This window comes from Rhinolophus sinicus, chromosome 1, assembly GCF_057876585.1.
Source record: "Rhinolophus sinicus isolate RSI-liver-muscle chromosome 1, RSI-T2T, whole genome shotgun sequence".
Lineage (NCBI taxonomy): Eukaryota > Metazoa > Chordata > Mammalia > Chiroptera > Rhinolophidae > Rhinolophus > Rhinolophus sinicus.
Window position 1 is genome coordinate 86,327,374 of NC_142501.1, and position 24,382 is coordinate 86,351,755.

General features: G+C 32.5%; 1 protein-coding gene across 8 annotated transcripts in view; it reads right to left on the minus strand.

Moving 5' to 3' along the window:
- Positions 1-137: 137 nt before the first annotated feature.
- Positions 138-24,382, minus strand: part of EEA1 (early endosome antigen 1) — a 114,384-nt gene continuing 90,139 nt past the window's right edge. For all 8 annotated transcript variants that reach the window (XM_019710311.3, XM_019710309.3, XM_019710310.3 and 5 more), the window contains 11 exons: positions 22,495-22,825; positions 21,263-21,364; positions 19,350-19,544; positions 14,752-14,934; positions 9,576-9,761; positions 8,147-8,278; positions 7,007-7,192; positions 5,835-6,073; positions 5,450-5,570; positions 4,725-4,823; positions 138-4,011 (listed from right to left, as the gene is read on the minus strand). In XM_019710311.3, the coding sequence (XP_019565870.3) occupies positions 3,889-4,011; positions 4,725-4,823; positions 5,450-5,570; positions 5,835-6,073; positions 7,007-7,192; positions 8,147-8,278; positions 9,576-9,761; positions 14,752-14,934; positions 19,350-19,544; positions 21,263-21,364; positions 22,495-22,825 (1,897 nt within the window). In that variant the 3' untranslated portion in view covers positions 138-3,888. The remainder of the gene's footprint in view (positions 4,012-4,724; positions 4,824-5,449; positions 5,571-5,834; positions 6,074-7,006; positions 7,193-8,146; positions 8,279-9,575; positions 9,762-14,751; positions 14,935-19,349; positions 19,545-21,262; positions 21,365-22,494; positions 22,826-24,382) is intronic.

Sequence of the window (24,382 nt, forward strand, 5' to 3'; positions counted from 1 at the left end):
CTTAATTATTATTCTAAGCTGAACATTAAAGCATACTCACTGTCTATATCCAAGTGCAACGTCTAACATGCTGAAAAATGGTTAATACCTTGCTCTCTTTTTTAAATAGACAAAATAATTTATAGTCACAGAATACATCTATTAGAAAGAAATGGTTTTTAATATCATCTTTAACATATTAAAAAAGCAACAATTCAATAAGGATCCTTCCATTGTTCTTTATACAGATTTAAATGCTGTCATGTAGTTTATCAGTTACATTTATAATCAATAACCTTCCAATCACTGAGTTTAGAAATTACAGTATTTACTGAGCTAAACTCTCTCACAAAATAAGGCACAACTACATGATCACAAGTAGTAAACACAATACAAATAATGAATCCAAAAACTAAATGAGAAAATATTCATGCAAAAATATCTACAGAAGATATGAATATATGATCCAGTTCAAAGAAGTATAGAATGTCATATACATAACTGCCTCATGGTACAATAAATTCATTACTCCTACACAGAAAGAACTTAGCTACTTCCAATTCTATTGTATATAATTTTACATAAATGTAGTAAGTTTATGCACAATATTCACAGCTGTAACAATAACAAATTGATCGTTAAAATTCAGGCAAAGGGCAATTAAGACACGGTAATGTGTGGCACATTATAATTACAGAATACCATTCATCAAGCTCATGTCTAGGAGTACTAATGTGATGGCACATTTAAATCTTACGGATCAAGTCATCCATGGTTTTATAGCCAAAGTGCATTAAAAAAAATTGCTATAGTCAAATAGGTCATGAATATCAAAATATATGATCATAATTTGCTCTCTACTTAAAAGCTAAACATTTTTATGCAAATGCAAGGTTTAAAAAAAAGTGGCTTTAAAGTTCTCAAAACTATAAAATAATCATAAAGCCTTTTTAAGAGGATTGGGAAACTAACAAATTTGGCAGTTACTATTTAACATTACTGTGAGGAAACTATTAAAGCAGCTAATTCCACATTAAGAGGTAGTTGAACAAAATGTTATTTGTACACTGCTTTGAGGTTTTTGTGTTTGTTTCCCTCTGTTTTCTTCAAAATGAACAAATCCCATACCAGCTCTTTTGTCTTTCTATTTAAAAAATTCCTCTGGTATAGTTTATTGTACATGAACCCAGCAACACTTGATTTCAGCTCATAACTCTGTGCTGGGATTTGGAATTAACACATGACACTGATATGCTTTATGTTAGAGCTGAGAGCTGGGACCCCTACATACTCTAACTCACTGACAAATAGTACCAGCAGACATTTAAAATGTAGTCAATGAGAACTCAGAAGATGGCATTTTTTAGTTAAAAGAAAAAGAACATCCTTTAATTTTTGTTTCCAAAACACCTTAAATTGGTGAGAGTTAACAAAAAAGTATTAGGTCTCATTTCTACTATTATTAGTATAATAGTCCGTGGTAAGTTATTCAGGATCAATGAAATGAGATTAGCTAGATGAAAACTAGAAAATCACTCAGACACATATAATTTCACTTGTTGTCCCCACAATTTTTTTTTTTTTCTGACTATGTGAGTATGTGGGCGTGGGTGGGGGGCATGAGGGGAAAGGCCTTCAGTGCACACAATTAGGAGATGAAGTGAACAAATATTCTAATCTAGAAGAATTCTCATGAAGTTTTGTTATCTTAAAAGAATAAACAGTGGCGCTGCGAATATATATTTTTCCAACACATTTATTAAGTCACTTATATGTAAAGGTAGAATTAAGACTATTTGAAAGGATTTTTATGTATATGAAAATGCATAAGTAACTTTAGCTCAATTTGTATCATCAAAGTACTATTTTTAATACAGAGCTGCTGTGTTACTTCATTATATATACTAAAGGATACATGTTTATCCAAGTCCGGGGCTTCAACAGCTACTGACAACAGGGTTTACATAAAAGGCTTTTTAAAAAAATAATAAAAGGAATATGTGGCAATCTCTTTTAGTTTATATATGCTGTAGGTACAGCATATATGATAATTTCATTTCTGCATAATATTTGAAAGCAAGTGTATATTATAAAGTATTTAAATGAAATATTAACTCCCATCCTTTCATGCTATTATTACCAAATGACTGTACTGAACAAATGTATAACTTTACATTTCTTCTCTAGGAAGAATAATAAACCAGTATTAAAGACTTGTCTCTTCAGATGTTTTCCAAATTAATAAGACTATGATAATTTCAAGTTCAATTTCATTGTTCAGCATACAAATACGCCAATTTTAAATTATCTTTAATCAGACATTCTGTTTCAGTTCAGATTACAACTTTGGGATTCCTAAATACATTTGTTTTTGGTGAAACTCTGTTCTCCAGCTGTTACCTCAAACTAATTTCACAGCATTATTTTTGCAAAGTAAAAAAACTTACCAGTTGATAATGGAATCCCAAATTAAGAACCATTTTAAACTTAAATTTACAACTTTTACAAATTCTTCCCCATTAGGTAAGAAGAAAATATAAAGTAGAATATTTAATGTCTCCTTACCATCTTTTATTTTGTTTTCACAGGTAAAACTATTGTAATATCAGTTACTAGCTTTAAGATGTAAAAATTATAAAACAATTACAGTGAAGGTAGCTGTGCTTGGGAAGGTTAAAACAAATAAAGATAAAAAGCAGATCCATTAAAAAAACCCCTCGGATTCCTGAAGATGCTGCAGAGACAAAATGAGGGGATAATATGCAGGCTAATCCCACTTACAAGAAACTGAGAACAGGACAATTACAATTTCTACCGTGTTTCCCCCAAAATAAGACCTGGCCGGACCATCAGCTCTAATGCGCCTTTTGGAACAAAAATTAATATAAGATCCGGTATTATATTATTATTATATTATTATATTATATTATATTATATTATATTATATTATATTATATTATATTATAGACCGGGTCTTATACGATATTAAAATAAGATTGGGTCTTATATTAATTTTTGCTCCAAAAGATGCATTAGAGCTGATGGTCCGGCTAGGTCTTATTTTCAGGGAAACACGGTATTACTCATCTTCCAACTGGGGGTGAGTGTGGGAAGCTTTATAGGATTCTTAATGGAGAATATGTGGGAGTTTAAAAATGATGTAAAAAAAGAAAAAAGAAAAAGGAAAATTAACCCTGATCTTTAAAATATAACCCCAAGATAACCATAAAGGAAGCAAATTGGTTTTACAGAGGTTTTCATAAAATCCATCCAAGAGAATTTAATCAGTATTGTTAAACCAAAAACCATGTTTGAGATCTTGGTTAATATATATTTCAATATAAATTGTATTTAGAACACGTGAGTAGTAAATTTATAACATAACAATGGAACGAAAGTATTGACCTGTATATAAGAAAAAAAGAGTCAGAAAGTTTTATAGTTCTGTGCATAACTTCACAAATAGAATATTTAATATATTTAATGTGCTATTGTGCAACATATATGAGGTGATAACATCATTCATGTACATTTCTGTACACTAAATTTGGGAGAAAGAAATAAGTTATGGACATATACTCATGTAATTTGTTAATAACGAAATTAAATTTAAAAAAATACATTGCTATTTTCTGTCCAAAGTTTATTTACATTTCATTGGCTAATTCTAGACTTGGCATGAAAGCTGTTCCGGGGTAAAATGGAAAAAAAAGTAATGAAAGATGAGCCCAAGTCTCACAAAAATAAAAGAGTTTTACTTGATATTGATCACATTCCAAAATAGATGAATTCTAAGTTGGTCTAGTATTGCAACCACTTCCAAATCAAATAGTAGTCCAAGACCTTTATTAAGTACATTTATTAAAAATCGAATGTTAGTGTAATATTACTCTGAAGTTGTGATAACCATTATCCTTGCAAGTCATTGAAACATGCATCACAGACACGAACAGGCTTCTTGGAAGAAGGAGTTAAGGCATTTTTGGCTGAACACTCAGCACAGAAGATATTTCCACATTGTCTACAGTGATGCTGTAAATGACAAAATTAAACAACTTTAAGCATAGAAACTACACCAGACACATTATGAGATTACAAGAATACTGCAAACTGCACTGTGAAGGTATATTAACTTTCAAGTGATTAGTATATTATTTAATAACAAAACATTTTAATACATCAATTTAATCCCTTAGTTAAACTGAATGCTTCCTATTAATCAGATACTATGCTAAACATTTTATATGGATTTTATCATAGAATTCTCAAAGAAACAAGAGGCTTTTAAAAGTGTTAATAAAGTACCTCTATCAGGTGAAAAACTACTATTTGCTAAATGTCTCAGGCATCATTTTTTCAATGGGAATATAAACTTGAAACATCAATGGTATTATTGATGGTATTATTTAGAATAATTTTTTTTTAATCTCTGCTTTTTTTCCCTTTAAAAGAACCCAATGATGACTAAAACATATGAGTTTAATACTGGCACACTAATTCAGAAAATGATTATTCCAAAGAGCAACTCAGTAAGAAGGCAACAACTGAATTTAAAACTAAAATTGAAACATATATGGCAACCAGAAACTAAATTGCATGAAATTTAATTAATCTATGTAGATGTAAATTAACCAAAAGAATGGAAAAAGTTTTTAATCTGTCAAAATTTACTTTGATGGTTAAAACATTAATTGTCACGGAGGAATAAAATCCAGAGCCATAGCAATATAAACAAAATCATTTACCCGTCTCACTGTTACTGAAAAGCCTTTCCCACAGGCCATACAGTTTTGTACCTCATTGTCTTCAGCCCACTTTCTATTCAATGCTTGCGTATGTTTGATCTAGTAAAAAAAAAAAAAAAATTCAATACATTATAATATTCAACATTTTAAAGAATGATGGATAATTTCTAGTTTGTTACCTGAGTTTTACAAACTTTCAACTATAAGCGCCATGGGATAAAATTTTAAAAATAAGAAATATTTTAGTCAACTTCCATTGTCAAAAACTGCTACATTCTTAAGTCTGAATGACAAATCAATCAATCAAAACAATCCAATTTTATTCCTCAAAGGGATTGGTAATTTCTAACCTTTGATGATTTCCCACCCATCCTAATCCTAATGATCAATACTTCCTTGGGACTCTGAGCACATATTCAGAACATTTCTTCAACACATAGCAACTCTTCCATTCCTTGGTGCACTTGCATTTTCCCAGTACTGACAATTCATGAATGACATAGCTCTCAACCTAATCCCTGGGGTCTCTCAGACAAGTTCTTTCCCTCTTATATTTAATTACCCATAACACCTATAACACTGCTACATACACAGTAGTCACTCAAAAGTCTTTATTAAATATTTGAGCTTTTTTTTTTTTTTTTTTAAGGTTGAAAATATGCTTTTTACTAACAGGTAAATGCTGGACTAAAAAACTGCCTGCCTCACATCGCCACGTGACTCACTTGAAGGGACTGATTTTCTCTGCCCAGCTCCTGCACTGCTGCAGTTGTATTATCCAGCTTTCTTTGCAATTCTAGTACTTTGGTTTGAAGCTTTTCTATTTCACCTTCTCCTTTAAGACATCTAGAATAGATTGCAAAGAGATAATTAAAAAAAATATTAAAGACCCTTCTAGAACACAGATAATGAACTACTTTAGTAACTTCAAATATAATACATTAATTTCAACTATTGATTGTTTTAAGGATTAGTTTTTAAATGGCTACTTAAATTCCTGTAGGCACTATGCACTTTTATCAAGATTCTTCTATATTAATAAAAATGTGGAATATGACATCTTTTTATCACTTAGAATGAAAATAAACTAATTTTACTAGAATCAGTCACCTTTCTAGTAGTGCCCTCCTTTCATCCTGATTGTTCTGAACTGTTGCTTCTAATACTGCGATTTCACCGCGTAAGTCATCCGTCTGCTTCTCGAGCTCACTAACTCTCCGCTGACTGGACTGCCACTCCTTCTTCACAGTGCCTAAGTTTTCATTTAATGCTGTAATCTGCATGGTAAGTTTAGCTTCATTTTCTTCATGCTTCTTCATTCCTACTTCTTTTTCTTTGATTTCAGAATGCTGAGTAAAGGAAAAATAGTGAGGGAAGAAACCTATTATAAAAGTAGTGTAAAATACATTTAAGTTAGTTATTGAATTGAAAATACTGGCAACATAAACAATATTACTTCTTCAAGAAAGAAGGCAGGACAATGTATTTCATTATACACTAATAAAATTGAGTCCACAAACATCTGTGTAATCTGCATTGGCTCCAATGCCAGAATGCTGAAGTGATGGTCAGCAAGCCTCTTATAAGATCCAGCTAAAGTAAGGCAACTTGAGAGTTTCCTTTTTTCCACTAGAGCAGGGGAAGTACACATACGGGTGTGTTCTGGAGACAAAGTGCCCTGGAGACAAAGCTAGCATTTTCTTATGTTTCAAATTCCATATAAATCCTTTTGTTTCTATCAACCTGCCAAAAACCAATACAAACCCTTCAAATCACTGTGTGAATGGAGACTGCAATTCTTTAACTAAAACTTTCAGCAGTCAAGTTATCTGGGGATATTGGGACTTAATCCAATAAAGGAAAGCCAGGTGTTTCCCATTTGGCATGTACAACTTAGGGAAGGAAAAGCAGACTTTGGTCGTCATGATTTTACACGGAAGTTTCTGTTCCCTGTTATCAACACTGACCCTGACCAAACACAAGAGTTTAATGTGATTAGCATTCAGTCTACGGAGCTGTGGATTTGTTTTTCTGGCACTAAAACTGTTTTTATTTTTTCTGAATTATGCGTTACTGGATTTTCACTTATATAAACGAAAATATAATTACAGAATAAAATATTTCCAAGCATATATCAGTTGTTTCAACAAACCAGATCTCCTTTAATAAAAATTAAAATGTTAGGTGAGAATTTGAATAACTTCAAGTAGAAAAATCCTCTCTTACTGGATTGATTTACAAAATCAATTACAAAACACACTTTACATCATTAACTTACTGACCAATTTAGCTTCTTTCTCAATAAATTCTTTCTTGAGCTCATCTTCTTCCTTCTTCACCTGCTCTTTTAGCGTCTGCTGATTTCTCTTCTCCTGCTCAAGAGCTGCCTTCAGCGAATCTACTTTCCCTTGAAGCTCTAGTTTCTGCTGGATCAAAAGCTGTTTGGCATCCTTGAGATTTGTTACTTCCTATTGAAAAAGACCAAATTAAATCATCCTTTATAGGAAATATTTCAAAATGTAGCTGAAATTTATGCAACTTATCACAATATACACAACATTGAGTTTTAGCATCTTCTCTAATGAGGGTCTTAAAGTTCAGTATTTCAAACAATTGCTTAAAAAGATGCAAGATTATTTACTTCCTGCTCAACCATCATTTAAATTTAAGTGACAGTTTATATTTGATGTTTTGATTGAATCATGTGAAAAATTTCTACCCTGTTTCCCCTTCTTCATTTAGCAAGTGTTTATTAGTCACCATGTAGGTACTACACACTATGTTAGGTCCTGGGGATTTACACAAAAGTGAATTATATACATTGCCTGCTTTAAGGAAGTCACGTTTGGGAAGAACATAATGACATAATTAATTATAAAGCAAAGTTGTAATATACTGATAGACATAAAAGGTATTAGGAGAGCACTCAAGAGAGAATCTAACCTTTCTCTAAGAAAATTAATAACATTTTCCAGAGCAAATTATAAACAATTCGGTTCTTCAACTGGCACCCTAACTACACTGATGACAGGAAAACGTTCAATTGATTATTAAAGAATTTTAGGATGAAAACAATGAAGAAGCAGAATCTCTTACAATCTTAACCCTAAACTCTTACATATTTTGAAGTTGACTATCTACAAGCATAATTTTCTAAATCAATAACTTTCTTATCATCTCAACAAAATCTAAAATTTTAGGGTTACTTTGCTTTATTCAGTAATCGGAAAACAAAAGTAACAGTTTTGATATGTATGTAGATATTATGCAACACACGAGTTCTCAGAGAGCAAGAGAATTTGTCAAAAACAACAAAACAATGTTCCTGGTACATAGCAGATTCTCAATAAATAAATACGTATATATTTTAAATTTAAACAACCATAATACAATACAAAAGAACAGTGATTATCTTAACATACCTTTGTGCTTTCTTGCTTGTGGGACTTGAGTTCTTCACTCAGTTTAGCAATTTCCTTTTCTTGTCTACACTTAATTTCCTCTACATCTGCCAATTTAGATTTTTCATTTACTAGTTCTTTTTCTTTCAGTGACTGTAGAAAAATTATTTATTAAAACATAATTTTATAGTAAACATTTAACTGACAATTAATGTAATAAAAATGACTGCTACTATTTATGACACTGTCTCTGCCCCTTTCTACCTTAGTTACCATGAGCAAATTACTTTCCTTCTCTTGCCTCCGTGCCCTTAGTCATACATGTGAATAATAAGATCATTCTAAGGATTAGACAGAGTTAATACTGTAAAATGAATAGTTCCTGGCCAAAGTGCCAACAAAATTTAGCCAAAACTACCATTCTCACTCTTATTGATACTCTTTTCATTGTTCTTATTATCACTATCAGTATCTTTATATAAGGCACTTAGCTAGGAATATTATATATTATCTAATTTAATATCTATCTAGGTAGCGTTTTTAATCCTCATTTTATAGGTAAACAAACAAAGGTTTAGGGAAGTTAAATAATCCATTAGACTTAGAAGCAAAACTAAAACAAGGTCTGCTTAATCTATAGCCCTTGCAACAAAAGGCCTATAAACTATCCTTCTGTCAGAATTTTCTAAAGTTGAGGCACAAATCATGAACTTCACTTGAGCTTCACCAGCCCCACCCACAAAAACATCCCCCAATCTTTTTAATTAAAGACAATTTCAGAAATTCCATTATATATATATATATATATATATATATATATATATATATATCTCAAGAACTTCAGGAATTGCACACTTCAGAATAAGCTGATGGAAATAATACAATTTCAATTATGAAACCAAAAATGAAGTGTTCCCTAGACTCTGAATTTCTCTTTCATATAGAATTTTAACTTAGTTTTAAATGTACCAGTCATATAATATAATGTTTTCAACTTTACAACATCATCATTTATACAAAATGCCTCTCACCTCCCCTTAGAAAAAGTTGGTTCTTAATTTTAGGAATTCTTAACAAGCTTAAGAATGATTTCTAGACCTTTTATTATCTCATTCGCACATCTAGAGGATAACATGTTATATGAGAAATAGTTGAGGAGCTATACTTTTTGAATAACCAAGGGTCTATGGTGTGAAAAATAGATTAGTTTGTAAAACTAAAAGGAGCAGCAAGAGAAAAAGGGTAGAAATGAAAAAGGAAGCTATTTTAGGAAATACTTCCTAGCATTAAGATTCCAATTACCAAAAGCATTTTATCAAAAACTGGAAGCCCATCTGAGAGAGCTGTTGAAAATAAAGGTGGTGCTCGTAATGAGGGTAAGAGGTTTGACTGGATGACCTCATGATCACCGCAACTCTGAGATTCTAGACTTAGTCAGAAAATGAAATACCTTTTCTTTTTGAATATCTTGTAGTGCTTTAAACTGCTCCTTCAACTGCTGTTCTTTATTTGCTGCATCCTGCTCCAAAGTAGCCTTGGCAGTCTTCAGTTCTTGAATCAATTTATTTTGGTTTCCAATTTGATTTCTGTTTGTAATCAAGTCTTCCTGTGCTAGAGAAAACTTCTCTTCTACAGACTTATAAAACACAATTTCCCCAAATTATTATATGTCATTTTTCTTTTTTTGCAAATTTCAACAGAAACGTAACAGCTAACATAAGCATAGTGAAAAGCAATAAGCTATAAAAAGATAGTATGTTGTGCCATGCCCTTCAGTATAATGTAAAAGAGAAAGAAGGCTAGATAATTAACTCTCTTGCCTATGGAAACATTTATTACATAAAATATTTGATAAAGTCGAAGTAATTCCAAAACCTCTAGAAATAATCTGTTAAGTATTTACTGGCTAAGTGATATGAAGGAATATCACTTATTAGTAAGTAGGGACCATATCAAACACACTCTGAGAATATATATATATATATATATATACATATATATATATATATATATATATAAATATATACATATATATGTATACATATATATGTGTGTGTGTATATATATATATGGTTAGAGAGAAGACATGGAGAGACATTTAAAAAGAGATATAGTTAAATCCTACGCTATGTGAAAATATATGTTTTGTAGGATCTTTGATATTTATTGACATGCTAAAACCTTTAATAAGTAAAAAGGGTTTTTCCTTCTTGGTAAAAAGAGTAACTGTATTTCACATCTGCCAACCTAATCAAGTGAACTGAAAAAGGAAAGTCAACCAGACATCTGAGGCTGTTTCTGACGAGGCCATCACCTCATCCTCTTAACTTCCCATCCATGTGGCACAGTAGTATTGTCACTTAACACAGTCCATAGTTGCTCACTGTTCTAAGGCCCAAATATTTTGAGAAGCCAAACTGGGGGAAAGGGAAAGATTTCTGACCTATTAGGTTTGATTTGGAGCAGATATGTTAGTAGGCAGGTAATGGCAATGGCAGGAACCTTGCCGCTCTCTGCTGCTGTCGCTAAGAATCAGCGGTGGGGGGGGGGGGGGGTAACTAACTCGAAGATCCTCTTCCTCCATCTAGAAGAAGTTCATCTTTCTTATTGTGGAGAATAGTTCCTTTGAAAAGGAGGCAGAAGATAGAATTCAGGAAGGATCCCTGCTGGTCAACCTCACCTACAGTAGGCATTCAATAAAAAATAGATGAAAATAAATAAATGAATGAAGACCTTATTTAAGGAACTTCTTAATAAGGCTGCCTGAAAGAGAAAGTTTATTCCTTACAAATAACTCAGTTCAGAAGTCTTTCTGATATAACTTAAATTTCCATTTTTCAGAAGCTTCCAGTAGAACACAAAGAAGAAATTCTAAGGCTTCTTTTTCAGGAGAGACCTCAAGTCCTCTCGTCCTTTATTAGTCAAGCACCTCCCGTTAACTGAGTACACTACTAAGGCACAGGAGGGAACAAGATGGTCCTGACTTAGGGACCTGACTATGTAGCCTGAAGAACAGAACCAGCCTGTGAAATGGGAGCTGCACAAGGTAGCAGAGCATTTGCTTTGTGCTAAATGCACAGAAAAACGACACGCGTGAGAAGTTTCTGTGGAATGTGTTTACAGAAGGCTTCAGGGTGTGTGTGGGAATTGACCCAAGTATCGTAAGGAGTGAGAGTGATTTTAGGTAAAAAGAACAAAATCGGACAATGCCTAGTCCATGCAGCCTACAGCAATTGTAATTAGGTAATAAAGGTCTTGATCTAAAGCTAAAGAATACCAAGGCTCGCTAGAGACTGAGAGCAACAGTGCCCTCAACCTCTGACCACAAGAATTCCAAAATGCTCATGGTTTAAACAAGCCTATAAAATTTTAAACACATAAAAACCCAGTGACTAAATCTTTACAGCCAAGTTCAAAATCTGGACTACTCTTTTTCTGAATATGCCAAGACATATTGCTCTAATTTGCTTGTGAATATTCATCTACATCTTTCAGTGGTATATTGCCATACATTTTAAACATTCCTTTTATGTTTCTTGTTGCAGACTATGTTATTTTCATCTGCTCTGCATCTCTTCCCTGAGGGAGCTCCTCTGTCCCTTTCAGTGATTGAGTTGGGGCTCTCTGTACCCCATCCACTCCCATTAGACTAGGCAAATCCCTGAGTACATCAACTACCAACTTTAACCCTGAATCAATATCCCAGTCACATTACCATACTGTAGCTAAAAAGAATGTCTGCAGTGTTCTGTGGTAGCTCTCATGTTTTCCCTTTCTTCTTTCAAAATAAAACTTAAAAATTTTTAGTTATCACTTTTCCTTGATGACTGATGAAATGACATAAGGAAGAGTACTAGACTGTGAAGATTTATATTTAATTCTGAACTTATTATCCCAGAATTTTCACTTCACTCAGGGTACAAAATTTACAATTAAATTTCACTTTTACTTTTCCTCCACAATAAAGAATAGCGCACAGCACAGCCAATTTGAAATATCTAGTCAACAAACTTAAGTATTTCATAAATAATCCAGCAGATGGGGCTAAAGGCATAGATCAGCCGAGACCATCATTTGCCACTCCACTGGTGTCTTGGAGTGCACTGTCAGCCCACAGATGGCAGCCTTGCCTTAGGCAGGTGTCATGTTACAAGCTTCTGAACCTCTTCCTTTCTCCTACATAACGAGATCACATAACATCACTGAAGCGAAAGAAAAATAATGGCTGATAGCCAGGTCTTATTCTGGCCTACAATATCACCTAAACTTCCCTAGGAATTTCTTTTTTTAAAAATTAACTTGCTAAGTAGTTCTGATACTTTTCAATTTGGAAGCATTAATACAGAACTTATCAATACTCTATTTTACAAAAAAAAAAAAAAAAAAAAAAAAAAAAAAAAAATCTAGTGAAATGATGATAAAGGAATAAAAGGCTGCAACACTAGGCCCGTCACAAACCAATACTGGCCTCAGTCTACACAAGGAAAACCTTCATCTACACGGGGAAGCTTGGGGATAGAGGATCTATCCATGGCCTCTTAATAGTTGTGAAACTCCACAGCAGCTTTATCCCTCTATCTTTCACTTTTTGCCCATATTTACATTTGAATTATTTTTTCATGTATAAAACTATTAGTATATGATGTAGATTCCAGTCATAATAAAAATGTTGTTGGCTTAATGAAATACATTGATTTACTATGTTATGTTCTTGGGAAAAATACATCCATATAAAAAAAAAAAGAATGTGATTTCTATAGGACTTCTACACTCAGTGAAGTTTCATCTCCTTTATCACCTAAATATCCTTCAAATTCATCCACACTCTTCCTCTTTACTCTTCCTAGCCCGAGCCACCATCCTCGGGAACTGGACCACTGCAGTCTCCTCGCAAGTCTCTACACTCAGCCATGATCCCCTACAATCCATTCCTCATCCTGCAACCAGCCATTGGCCTAAAATACAAATCTGAACAAATCCTTTCAGTGGTTCCCTACTGCTTTCCAAACTCTTCCACAAACATTCCCTGACTTTCAATAGTGTTGTAAAGAAAAAACAATTTAAAGCTACCTAAACTGCAAGCAACTAAGACGCTCTAAGTTTCAGGTGGTGTTTTTGTCTTATAACAACTCTTACTAATTTTGAACTTAACCGTATACATATATATTCTACTGTTGGTACTATGAAAATTCTTTTACCAAATTTCCTATTGCTTTGTCAAACCATTAGTCACCATTGATCCCTTCACTTCCCTTGCAGCATGTGTGTGTTTAGCCCTTTTGTTTCACTTGTCTCTCTCATAAATCTCTTTTGTTACATTCTTTTTAACTTTAACCCCAGTTCTAATCAACTCATACCTTGATTACTGGAATTTATGGAGGAAGGAAGGGAGATAGCCTCCTAACTTATCTCTCTAACACTAGTTTACCCCAGGGTCCAGTCCAAGCTGTCTGTAAGCCACTTCCAGGTTAAGTTGCCTAAAGTACTATTTTTTTTCATTTTACTCCTCTGCATAGTTTTAATTTTTCCCCCAAACATAAAGTTCAATCATCCTTGCTAGGCATCTAACCTTTTTAACTTTGGCTTCCAAATACAAACTAGCACTCTAGCAAGACAATTATGTTAACTGTCTCCTGGTTTTGCTCATTGCCACTGCAGCACCTTTTCTCAAATGTGCCCCGAGTGAAATAATTTTTCTCAAGACATTCTGTGTATTTAAATTCTATATATTCTATACACCCTTCTTGACCTGGTCAAGTCCTACTTCCTTCATAAAGCCTTCCCTATGACAGCCTGTGAATAAAATACAGACTTACTGTGTGTGTGTGTATTTGTATGTGTGTATGTGTGTGTGTGTGTGTGTGTGTGTGTATATATATATATATATATAACATATATAAATATTCTGATTCTCAGAATTTTTCAATGCACTTGAAATTAAACAAACAAAAAATCCAAACATAAGAAAGAAACAAATGTAAAATATTTAACTGTGACCAAAAAAAATGATACCTGAATGCTAATACATAAAAATTGTTTACCCTTTTTCCATATCCTTCATTTTAATAAACATGATACTTTATCAAATCAAATAGTATTGCCAAGGACAAAGTTTCCATATGTTTAGATAATGAAGGGTAAGTTTACTTTGAGCTATAACCTCCTAATTTTAATCATCAGGCATTCCAGTAGTCTTGGGAAGGTAACAAATGTATAAAACTAAGTCAGTATTGCCTGACCACAATAAAATTTTTGCATTTTCACAAGTGGTTTACATTTAAAACTCCTTACATTTTCTAACAGCAGTACTGTTTAAAAGTTATTTTTTTTTATTATACATAAAGAGCAAATTCTTGAGATAAGCTAATAATATAGCAACATATTTCTAAATTATTTTGCTATTATAGGTATGTTATTTTTAAATGTACTTACATATATCAGATATTGTTATAAAACAATCTAATTTTTAAAAAGCATGTTACTCCAAAAATAATAATTTAATAGAAAAGCAGTGTGATATTCAACAGATACTAACATTCCCTTGCCCATTTGGGTTGAAATCAATCATTTAATTAATGTCTATAAACAACTTACTGAGTTTTTATGATAACTATAGCTTACTATACCTTAAGATCTTGTCTTGTGGCAAGAAGTTCAGATTCCTTCCCATAGAAATCAGACTGGAGCTGTTTTAGGCTTTCCTGACTTTTCTCATAGGTGTTTTGTAACACTGACATTTGCTTCTTCTCTGCTGCAAGTTCCTGTGCTGCTTGCGCTGACTGTTGCTGTAGCTTATTCTCAAGCTCTGTCTGAAACATACAATAGTTATTTAAAACAGTCTGCATACCAAAAACCAGTCACAAATATAAAATGAAATCCACATAACTAAGAAGATTCCTGAGAACAAATTGAACTGCATTTATGCCTCCAAACTCTTCTACTTTACTAGAGTAACTTACTTACTTTACAGTTACAAAGTTAAAGAATTACAAAATCCAACAAGTCCTAGTTTAAAAACCAAAAAATTAAAAAGCAATTAAATAAAGAACAAAAGCATTTCACTGGGACGTCCTAAGTATCAGGGTCACAGGAGACTGAGAGTACCAACCATATTCAGAGGAAATTGCAGTGCTAGAGGCTTTAGAAGATGACATAGCTTCAGGTTAAACTAAAGGAAATTTCTACAGGAAAGAAATTAAAAAGTTGTTACTATGCTGAAGTTGTTGTTTCTAGTCCTTGAAATATAAGAATAATTTAGGAAATTTCTACAGGTCATCTTTATTAATATCAAGGAAGAAAAAGAAAATCTTGCAAAGGTCCAATTCCTCTAAACTCTAAACTTATCTTTAGTCTTTAAGAAGATTCAGGAGATATGCACTAATTATGACATAATTAAAGTACATGTATGCATAGTATGAAAATAAGCACATGGCTTTTAAAATAAATACACTACTTCAGTGAAACTGCTATTGAGGTCACCAGCAACCGCCTTGTTCCAGAATCCACTGTTCATGTCTTTGTCCACATTGGTTGGACTTGACCTCCCAGCAGTACTTGAAATAGTTGATGACGTCCCTCTAGAAACACTCTTCAACCTGGTTTCCAGGGCACCTTACGTTTTAGGTTCTCCTTCTACCTCGCTGGTCATTCCTTCTTAAAATCTTTTACTAGCTCTTCTTCTGTGTGACCTCTTGATGTTGTAGGACCCCAGGTTCTGGCCCTGGCCCTCTGCTAGTCTACATACAGTCTCTTTCCAGATCTCACCTAGATCACTTACAACTGACTCCTGAATTTATGTCGCTAGCTCCAACCTCGCTGCCTGAACTCCAGCCTCTTTATATCCAGTACTTCCCTGACCTCGCCACTGAATGATTGATAAATATCTATCTCTAGCGGAACTCTTGATTAATGACAGCAACCCTGCTCATCAAAAAGCTACCGCTTCTCCCATAAATATGGCCGTCTATCCACTTGTATAAGTCACAAACCTAGATGTTATTCTTGATTCCTCTTTTCATAATTTCTTACCATCTAATCTCTCAGCAAGTCCTGATGACTCAAATTCCAAAATACATCCCTAAATCTTCCACTTCTAAAACGTTAGTGCATGCCATCCATCATCATGTACTGTCTGAACTATTACAATAGTTTTTCAATTCCTTCCTTGCTTGCTCCTTTTCTCCCTTTAGTCAGAAAAACTGCACCATTCTCTGCTCAAAATTCTCCAATCAATTCTTACTGTCCTTAGAACAAAATGTATCATTCTCTGTTATCCTATACTCCACAAGTTTGCAGGTGTATGCTTTGGTCCCTGGCTACGTTTCTGAGCTCATCTCATATTACTCTTCTCTCCCACTATACTTAACCTACATTGGTCTTCTCTTTTAGAAAACAGCAAACTTGTTCTGGCCTTAAAGTCTTTATACTAGTTGTCCCTGCTAATCTTTGTATGGATAGTTCTTGTATTTCATGTATTGGCTCAAATCTCCTCAGACAGGCTTCTTTGATCACCCAACCTTTAGTAGGACTCTGTCCCATCACTGCCTTTCACATCACCTTGTTTAGTTTCTTCCCACAAGGAAGTGTAAGCTCCATAAGAAAAGGTTCCTTGTCTGTCCGTGGTTGTATCTCCAACACCCAGAATTGTGCCATGGCATAAAATATGCCTATCAATATTTCTTGAATAAATGAGTGACAAATAGAGTTGAGGTGGAAAAGTCTGAAATATCTAGTAAAAGGTACTGTAATGGACCAGGTAAGAGAAAATGATAGCCCGGACTGAGACTGTGGCTGTGGGAAATGAGAAGCGGGGAGTTGAACCCCCCACACATTGTCTGATAACATCCCAGGCCACCTCCCTTTCAGTTTAGATTTTTAATAATGAAGAATTCCTGGACATCAGACTATACTGCATTTACACATTTTCTTTGTACTATACTACTTCTTTTCTTTAACACTTTTTCTAGTGTTCTTTCTCTTTAATCACTTTTATGGTTTTCAACTAAGCCCTCTGCAAAGTCTCAATAATGACCATAATGGCCTTGAAGCCTTATATTTGGACCTTTATTATCTTTATTCTGACAGATTCATTCATTCATTTAAAAATTATTGATAGCTTATTTGTTAAAACAGTTCTCTGACTTTGAGGAACTGAAATCTAGTAATGAGAAAGTTAAATTTTAAAAAAAACAAAAAACAGATCAATGCAACAGTTTAATAATTACTTTAACAGAAGTGAACTCAAAGGCCCAAAGGAAAATGCAGGAGGGTCAGTCATTTATCTTTTATCCTTCACAAAATGGTAAGGTTTTGCTCTAAAATGGGTCTGATAGCATTTCTCCCTTCTTAAAACCCTTAAAAATACATTATCTCAAACTTTACAACAATTCTATGGTCCCATTTTATTGACCTCAAAAAGATAAATCACTTCCCTGTGAGCATAAACCTAATGTGTGTTATACAAAATTGAAATTCAGATCTGCCTGACTCCAAAATTTACCTTCTTTCCATGATGCTACACTGCTTTTCAACAAAATCTGCCTCTTCTTGCTTTTCAATGATTCTCCAGTTGCTCTCAATTCCAAGTCTAATTTACAGAGACTAGTTATCCACCCAATACTCCCCAAAACGCTGTCCTCCTCAAGGTTAAGAAGTGTATTCATTATTCTAGCATCTATACACTAACTAATAAGTGAACTGCTATGGCTGAATGTTTGTGTCCCCCCAAAATTCACATGTTGAAATCCAAACCCTCAAAGTGATGATATTTGGACATGGTGCCTCTGTGAGGTGATTAGGCCATGAGGGTGGAGCCCTCAGGAATGTAATTAGTGCCCTTATCAGAAGAAACACAAGAGAGAGAATCTCTCTCTGCCATATGAGGTTATAGTGAGAAGGCAGCTGTTACAACCCAGGAAGTGGGCCTTCACCAGACACTGGATATGTCAGTTGCCTTTGCCTTGGACTTCCCAGCCTCTAGAACTGTGAGAAATAAATGTCTATTTTTCAAGCCACCCACTCTATGGCATTGTTGTCATAACAGTCTGAACTGAGACAACTACCAAGAACATTTCCTCTAAGTCTCATAATCTTCAAGGTGTCTTCTAATAAAACCATGCGAAGCATAGGCAATATACATTAATCATAAATCTGAAAGAAATCTTACTGTAACCAACAATTTAATGAAAAAGAAAGTGTGGTAAAAATAGTTGTTTTTTCTTAATTCACTAAGTTACGATGGTATAAAAATGAAGATCTGGAGAATACTTGGATACCAGGCTAACAGATTTTCAAGAAAAAAAAAATGACCTCAAGTTATCAAAGCATACAACAAAATATGTACTGTGATAATTATATCTTGACCTATGGTTTTATATAATAACACCAAAAAAAGGGATAGAAAAATCTGTCTACTCCTGTTTGTATTATTAGAAAACTACTCTTTTATAAAGTGGCATAACAATTATAAAAATACTGGTAAACATAAACTATATATTTATGCAATTATTTTTTCTCTAGTAATATGATAGCCAACTCTTAATGACATGAGACAATTTATTTGTTCTCCATAGTAGGGATTTTACTTCTCTCTTCTTCATGGAACAACTAATATGCACATTAACAGTGGGGAAAAACTCATTTTGTTCAAAGATCAAGTACAGTCCATTTTTATTAACTCTTGATCTGGAGAACTATCAAAACATGTTTAAGAATGAAAAATAGAGGCTCAATATTAAATTGGAATAGGTTTGGAAATGGAAACCATTATGATGTAACTTAAAATATCAAACAATTATGCTACATGAAATCTACACTACTGAATTTTTTTCATATATCCCATTTTGTGATTTTTGTTCTTGATTATTTTACTTTAATAATTTATTTTTAAATTCCTTTAAAATTTCCTAATATACTAGAGAGTTTGTATAAATCATTCCTTTTAACATTGTGTTAGTCATATGCTATTTTACAAAAGATCATTTTATGTCTAGCAGATAAATACTTAGTGCTAGAATTTTAAATAAGAATTATCTGACAACATTGAAATAGTGAATGGGAATCCAGCCTTAGATATTTAATCATATAATTATTTGTATACATTTAACTTAGAAATATTTTGAGCATATATAAATTTTTCTTTGTTGCAACTCATCTGTGTTAATTATCATATTATCTTAATTATAAACTTTTTCTTCCCATGAAAAGTAAACAAATATATCACTACCTTCAATGAGATAGCAGTTTTAACTTCTCCCTGGAGTACTTCAATTTGCTTTTTCTTCTGTTCAGTCAATTGCTTTAGCTCATTTATGTTCCCCTGAAGCTGCTGTTCTTTTTTTTCCTTTTGTTTTAAAGCATTCTGGGCCTGTGTGACTTGTCCCTGCATTGAATTGAGTTCCAACTTCAACTGATGAGAAGCCTAAAAGAAAATTAAATCTATTTAGCATTCATTTATTCATTCAAAACACATTTACTGAGGATCTAGTACATGCCAAGCACTATTCTAGATAGAAACTACTGCACTTATTGGCTACAGGTAATCAGTAGTAAACTAAAAGAAAAATCCCTGCCTTCATGGAGCTTTCATAACAGACACTATTCACTATTACATGATATGCTGGATTAATCTTCAATATTCGCTTAATCCTACCCATTTTTTTAAATTTATGATTATATATTTGGATAGAGCTTGGAAATGAACTAGACTCATATTCCCTTGTATCATAGAAAATAAGATTATCAACATCAGTCTTTAGATTGCTGGAATGTCTACTGTCATTCTAGAATATCCTCAAAATGCTAACTGAGCCTATTGCCCATGGTTAATCAGAAAGAATAGCTCCATATTAAGTATGATAAAACTAAAATCACGTCTGGCAAATATGTTTAGTATCTGTCTGATGACAATAAATTACACCACATGACAGATTCCTCATTCAGAGAAATGGGACACATTTTGCTACTACCTTGCTTTTACAATCTACTAGCATATACTTCTGTTCACACTGAGGTTCCTCTGTGGCCAAAGTGAACTACTACTATTCCTCACCCTTGCAGCCCAAATCATGTATGTTTTCATATTTTATGTATATTTTATTAAGAACCTAATTTGAGCACTTGACCATGTTCAAAGTTACTTTTTTAAAAGTTTCAGTGCTACATACAGATGCTTCAGCTTATTTCCAATGCAAAGGGAACTATTTTTGTGCAAAACAGGAGTCAGGTAATATAACAATGATGATTACGTTATTATAATCAATCAATGATAAAATAATAGCTAACATTTGAGTATTTATTTTGTTATAGTCAGTGTTCTAAGCCCTTTGAAATATATTAACTCATTTAATTCTCACAATAATCCTATGACATAGATTCTATTATTAGCCCCATTGTACTGCTGAGGAAACTGGAACACAGAGATTAGGTAATCTGCCTAAAACAAAGCAAGACAGCATAGCTAACAAATGGCACAGCCAGAAATATTTCTGGACAATCTGGATTCAGAGCTTGGGCACTAAGCCACCATAATTTCATATTAAAGACTTGTCAGGAGTAGGTTTTACTGTTTTATCAAATCAGATCTCTAGAAAGCTAGTACATGACTAGACTCTAGTTGCTAGGGTTATGTCTTCACAGAATAACAACTAGACATTATAACCGTTTACTTACTCATTTGCTTATTTGTTTCTGATAGAAAGCAATAGAAGCATTAACCATAGAAAAATCTCTTGATTGTTATACAACCATTATCCAAATATACCATTATTGTAAATGTCAATGAAATAAAGAGTCCTTAAAAGGTCATTTCTATGTAAAGTCTATCAAATTTTTTTCCAACCACCATAATGTTCCTTAATCTAGATTATCTAATTATAACTCTATAGTTAGTTGACTCAATTTTCCATCTTTATTAATTATAATCCTCAATTCTGGGCCTTTTATTATAAACTACCTTTTAGTACTTTTTTAGTACTAGGTAGAACACAAATGACAATTTGAAACTATATATATATGATTCATTACATTTCAGAGAAATAAACCTTCCTTTGACTTAAGAATCAGTGAAGACAGTTTTAAAATATAAAGACTTTATTATGCTTTACATATTTTATGTTACAAAAACAGAGAAAATCTTACCTCCTTTTCTTTTTCAAGTGATTTTTTCAGTTCATTTTGTTCCTTAAGTGTGCTTTCCATTTGTACTTGAAATTGATGCTTCAATTCTTCGCAAGTTTTTTCCTAAAAAAATGGAAACTATATTATGCAGAAAATATTTGTAGTAAGTTTAAGAAGTCTGGTTTATAAGTTTAGTAAGATCCACACAAGGAAATGAACTAGAATCATTGGTGGTTTAAGACGGGGTAAAATTTTCCATTTCATTTATAAAAACAGGCAAATATTACAGCAGTAAAGGGGGAAAGACAGGAAAAGGCTAAGAGTGTCTATCAGCAACCAAATCACAATAAATATTTTAGATAATATTTAGACAATATTTTAGAATACTTTATGACACAAAATTAATTATAATTAATTAACTTATCATGCAATTTTAAAGTAGAGTAATGGGCTTCAAAAAATGGATGCAAGGAAAATTTTTAACAGAAAGTATTAAAACAATAAATAAAAAATAATCACATATAATTCAAGAGGGAAGATGTACAGATAAGATATGCTTTCACCAAACCAAAAGGAACATAAAGGCAACTTACTATCATGTGTTTTTTATTCTACTAAATACTTTCACTGACCTTCATATTGAGAACAAAAGGATTTTACTTTCGCTGTTACTCTTTGTCATTCTGTGTTTAACTATTTCTGAGAATGCATTCCCCTTTAAATATTTCCTCAGACTATGAGACTTTTTTTCTCTTTAGTTTAAATAGGTTTTATGGTAACTCTAAGACATGGTATTATCTAGAATTTTAGAATATTCGGTAAAGATTATAGGAAGTTTATAGTACCAGAATGATAAGATCATCAAGGTCTTTCTGGTCTTTTTTCTTTTTTTTCAGACAAGTGATTAATGTTTCAACTAGTAGCTATATTCTCTGTGGATATGTCCCTGACAAATGTGCAGTCTCTCCCAAATCTCACATCATGCCAACAATAGAGAAAAGATTGTATATTCAACGGAAAATTTCCTAGGCCTTTGGAAAATTACACACACACACACACACACACACACACACACACACACACACACGACAATATCCTTTTCTCAGGTTAAGTAATTCCAATTCCTTTCTTCATGAGAGCTATTTGAAACCTTTAAACGTAGGATGAAAAGGCAATAGAGAATTAAGCAGAAAAATCTGTACATTTTAAATACAAATCACTTCTACATAAGAAAGTAAATGTAAACAACTAACCAAATCTAATATAGCAGCCTTTCCTTTCTGATTTTCCTTTTCAAATTCACTTCTGGAGTTCTTCAAAGAGTCAGAAACTTTTGATAATTTCTCTTTTGCTGCAGAAAGCTCTGCCATTAGAGTTTCTTTTTCCGTCTTCACTTTTTGTAGCTCTGTTACTGCTGTTTGAATTTTGTTATTCAATTCCTTGTGCTGCATCTTTGCATCTTTACTTAAATTTTCAATTTCTTTTTTAAGAATTATTTTTTCTTCCTCTTGCTTGGTAAGCATTTGCTTAATATTTTCAAGGGCTTCAGATTTTTCCTGTAGGTCCAACTTTGTACTGGATACTCTAAATATTCAAGAAACAATTTTTTTTAAATAATGCATAATACATCATCCCTAATTTACCAATAAAAATTAATAAATAATTATTGAGCTTTAAACTTGTGTAGTTAAGAAATAAAAATAAGAATTGAATGTCATAAAGCCACACAACTGAAAAATGCCTTAAAATATATGCTGTGATCATTAACCAGAAGATGATTTTCCTCAAGTCAAATAAGTTAGTGATAAATCCAAGACCATCGAAGCCTCCTGATTTAATCCAGTCTTGTCCACCACAATAGATCCCCAAAGAAAACTATGTATATAGCAGACCCTCTAGTCTACAACAGCCAGAAAAGTGTTCTATGTACCCTAAAGAACATATTCATTATGTCAGACCCCAAGTACATAGAGAACTTTGCCTCTTGTAAACATAAAACACATTATGTGTGGTACATGAGGGTAAAAGGGATCAAATATATGGTGATGGAAGGAGATGATATATAGATGATGTATTACATAACTGTATATTTGAAATCTATGTAACTTTACTAACAATTGTCACCCCAATAAACTTCAATTAAAAACACACACACATTATGTGTTTGATAGTTCTTAAACTTCAAAACACTTAAGGTTAACCTAGAAAAAAAAAAAACATTAAATAAATAAAAGAAATATTTCATTTCAAACAAAGAGGAACGACGAAAGATTTACTTTAATCCTAGAGCCTAGAAGATTATACATGAGATTTGTTATCATTTCTCCCTTAATAAAAGTTTTCTACACTTAAATGAATAAGCTATGAGAATGAGGAAATGAAGGAAAATTAAACTAAAACTTTTTTGTTTTCAAAAAAGGAATGAAATTATATATATATATATATATATATATATATATATATATATATATCCAAAAAACACACATTAAATCTCAACCATTTTTAAAAGTGAAAATAAAACCAGATGCAAAATAATAATACTTCTTGAATGCACAGTATTTCCAATGTACTTTAGAATCAGTATAAATTAAATTCATCAATATGTTAAAGAGTGATGGTTAAAAAGATTTACTACCCACATATTTGAAGTTGTGTATTAATACAATAACAGAACCTTGAATTAAATGTTCCAACTTTTAGTCTCAGAAACTTACTTTTATGTTCTAAAAAGTATCTAGAAAAGATGAAGTTAAGTACATTCACAGGATACTGTACCTCACTGACTTTTAAAGATCTAAATAGAAAAGTATTTAGATATACTAGTATTATTTTATCATTTTAATATAGTTAAGATCTCTGTCAACAAACTCTAAAATTAAAAGTTGACATATTTATTTACTATGCCACTTAACTTTTCTATAGATAATTATTACAAAATCATAAGACTATGTGAATCAGTAAAAGCAAACAGAAATAAGGGCAAGAACAGTTACTGTAAAACTTTGTTTATAAAAAAAAAGTAAAGAAAATAATAAATAAATCCACAACTATAGCTGGAAACTTTCACATCCCTTTATCATAAACTGACAGAACAACCAGAACAACAACAAAAAAAAATTGGCAAGGAATAGAAGATTAGAA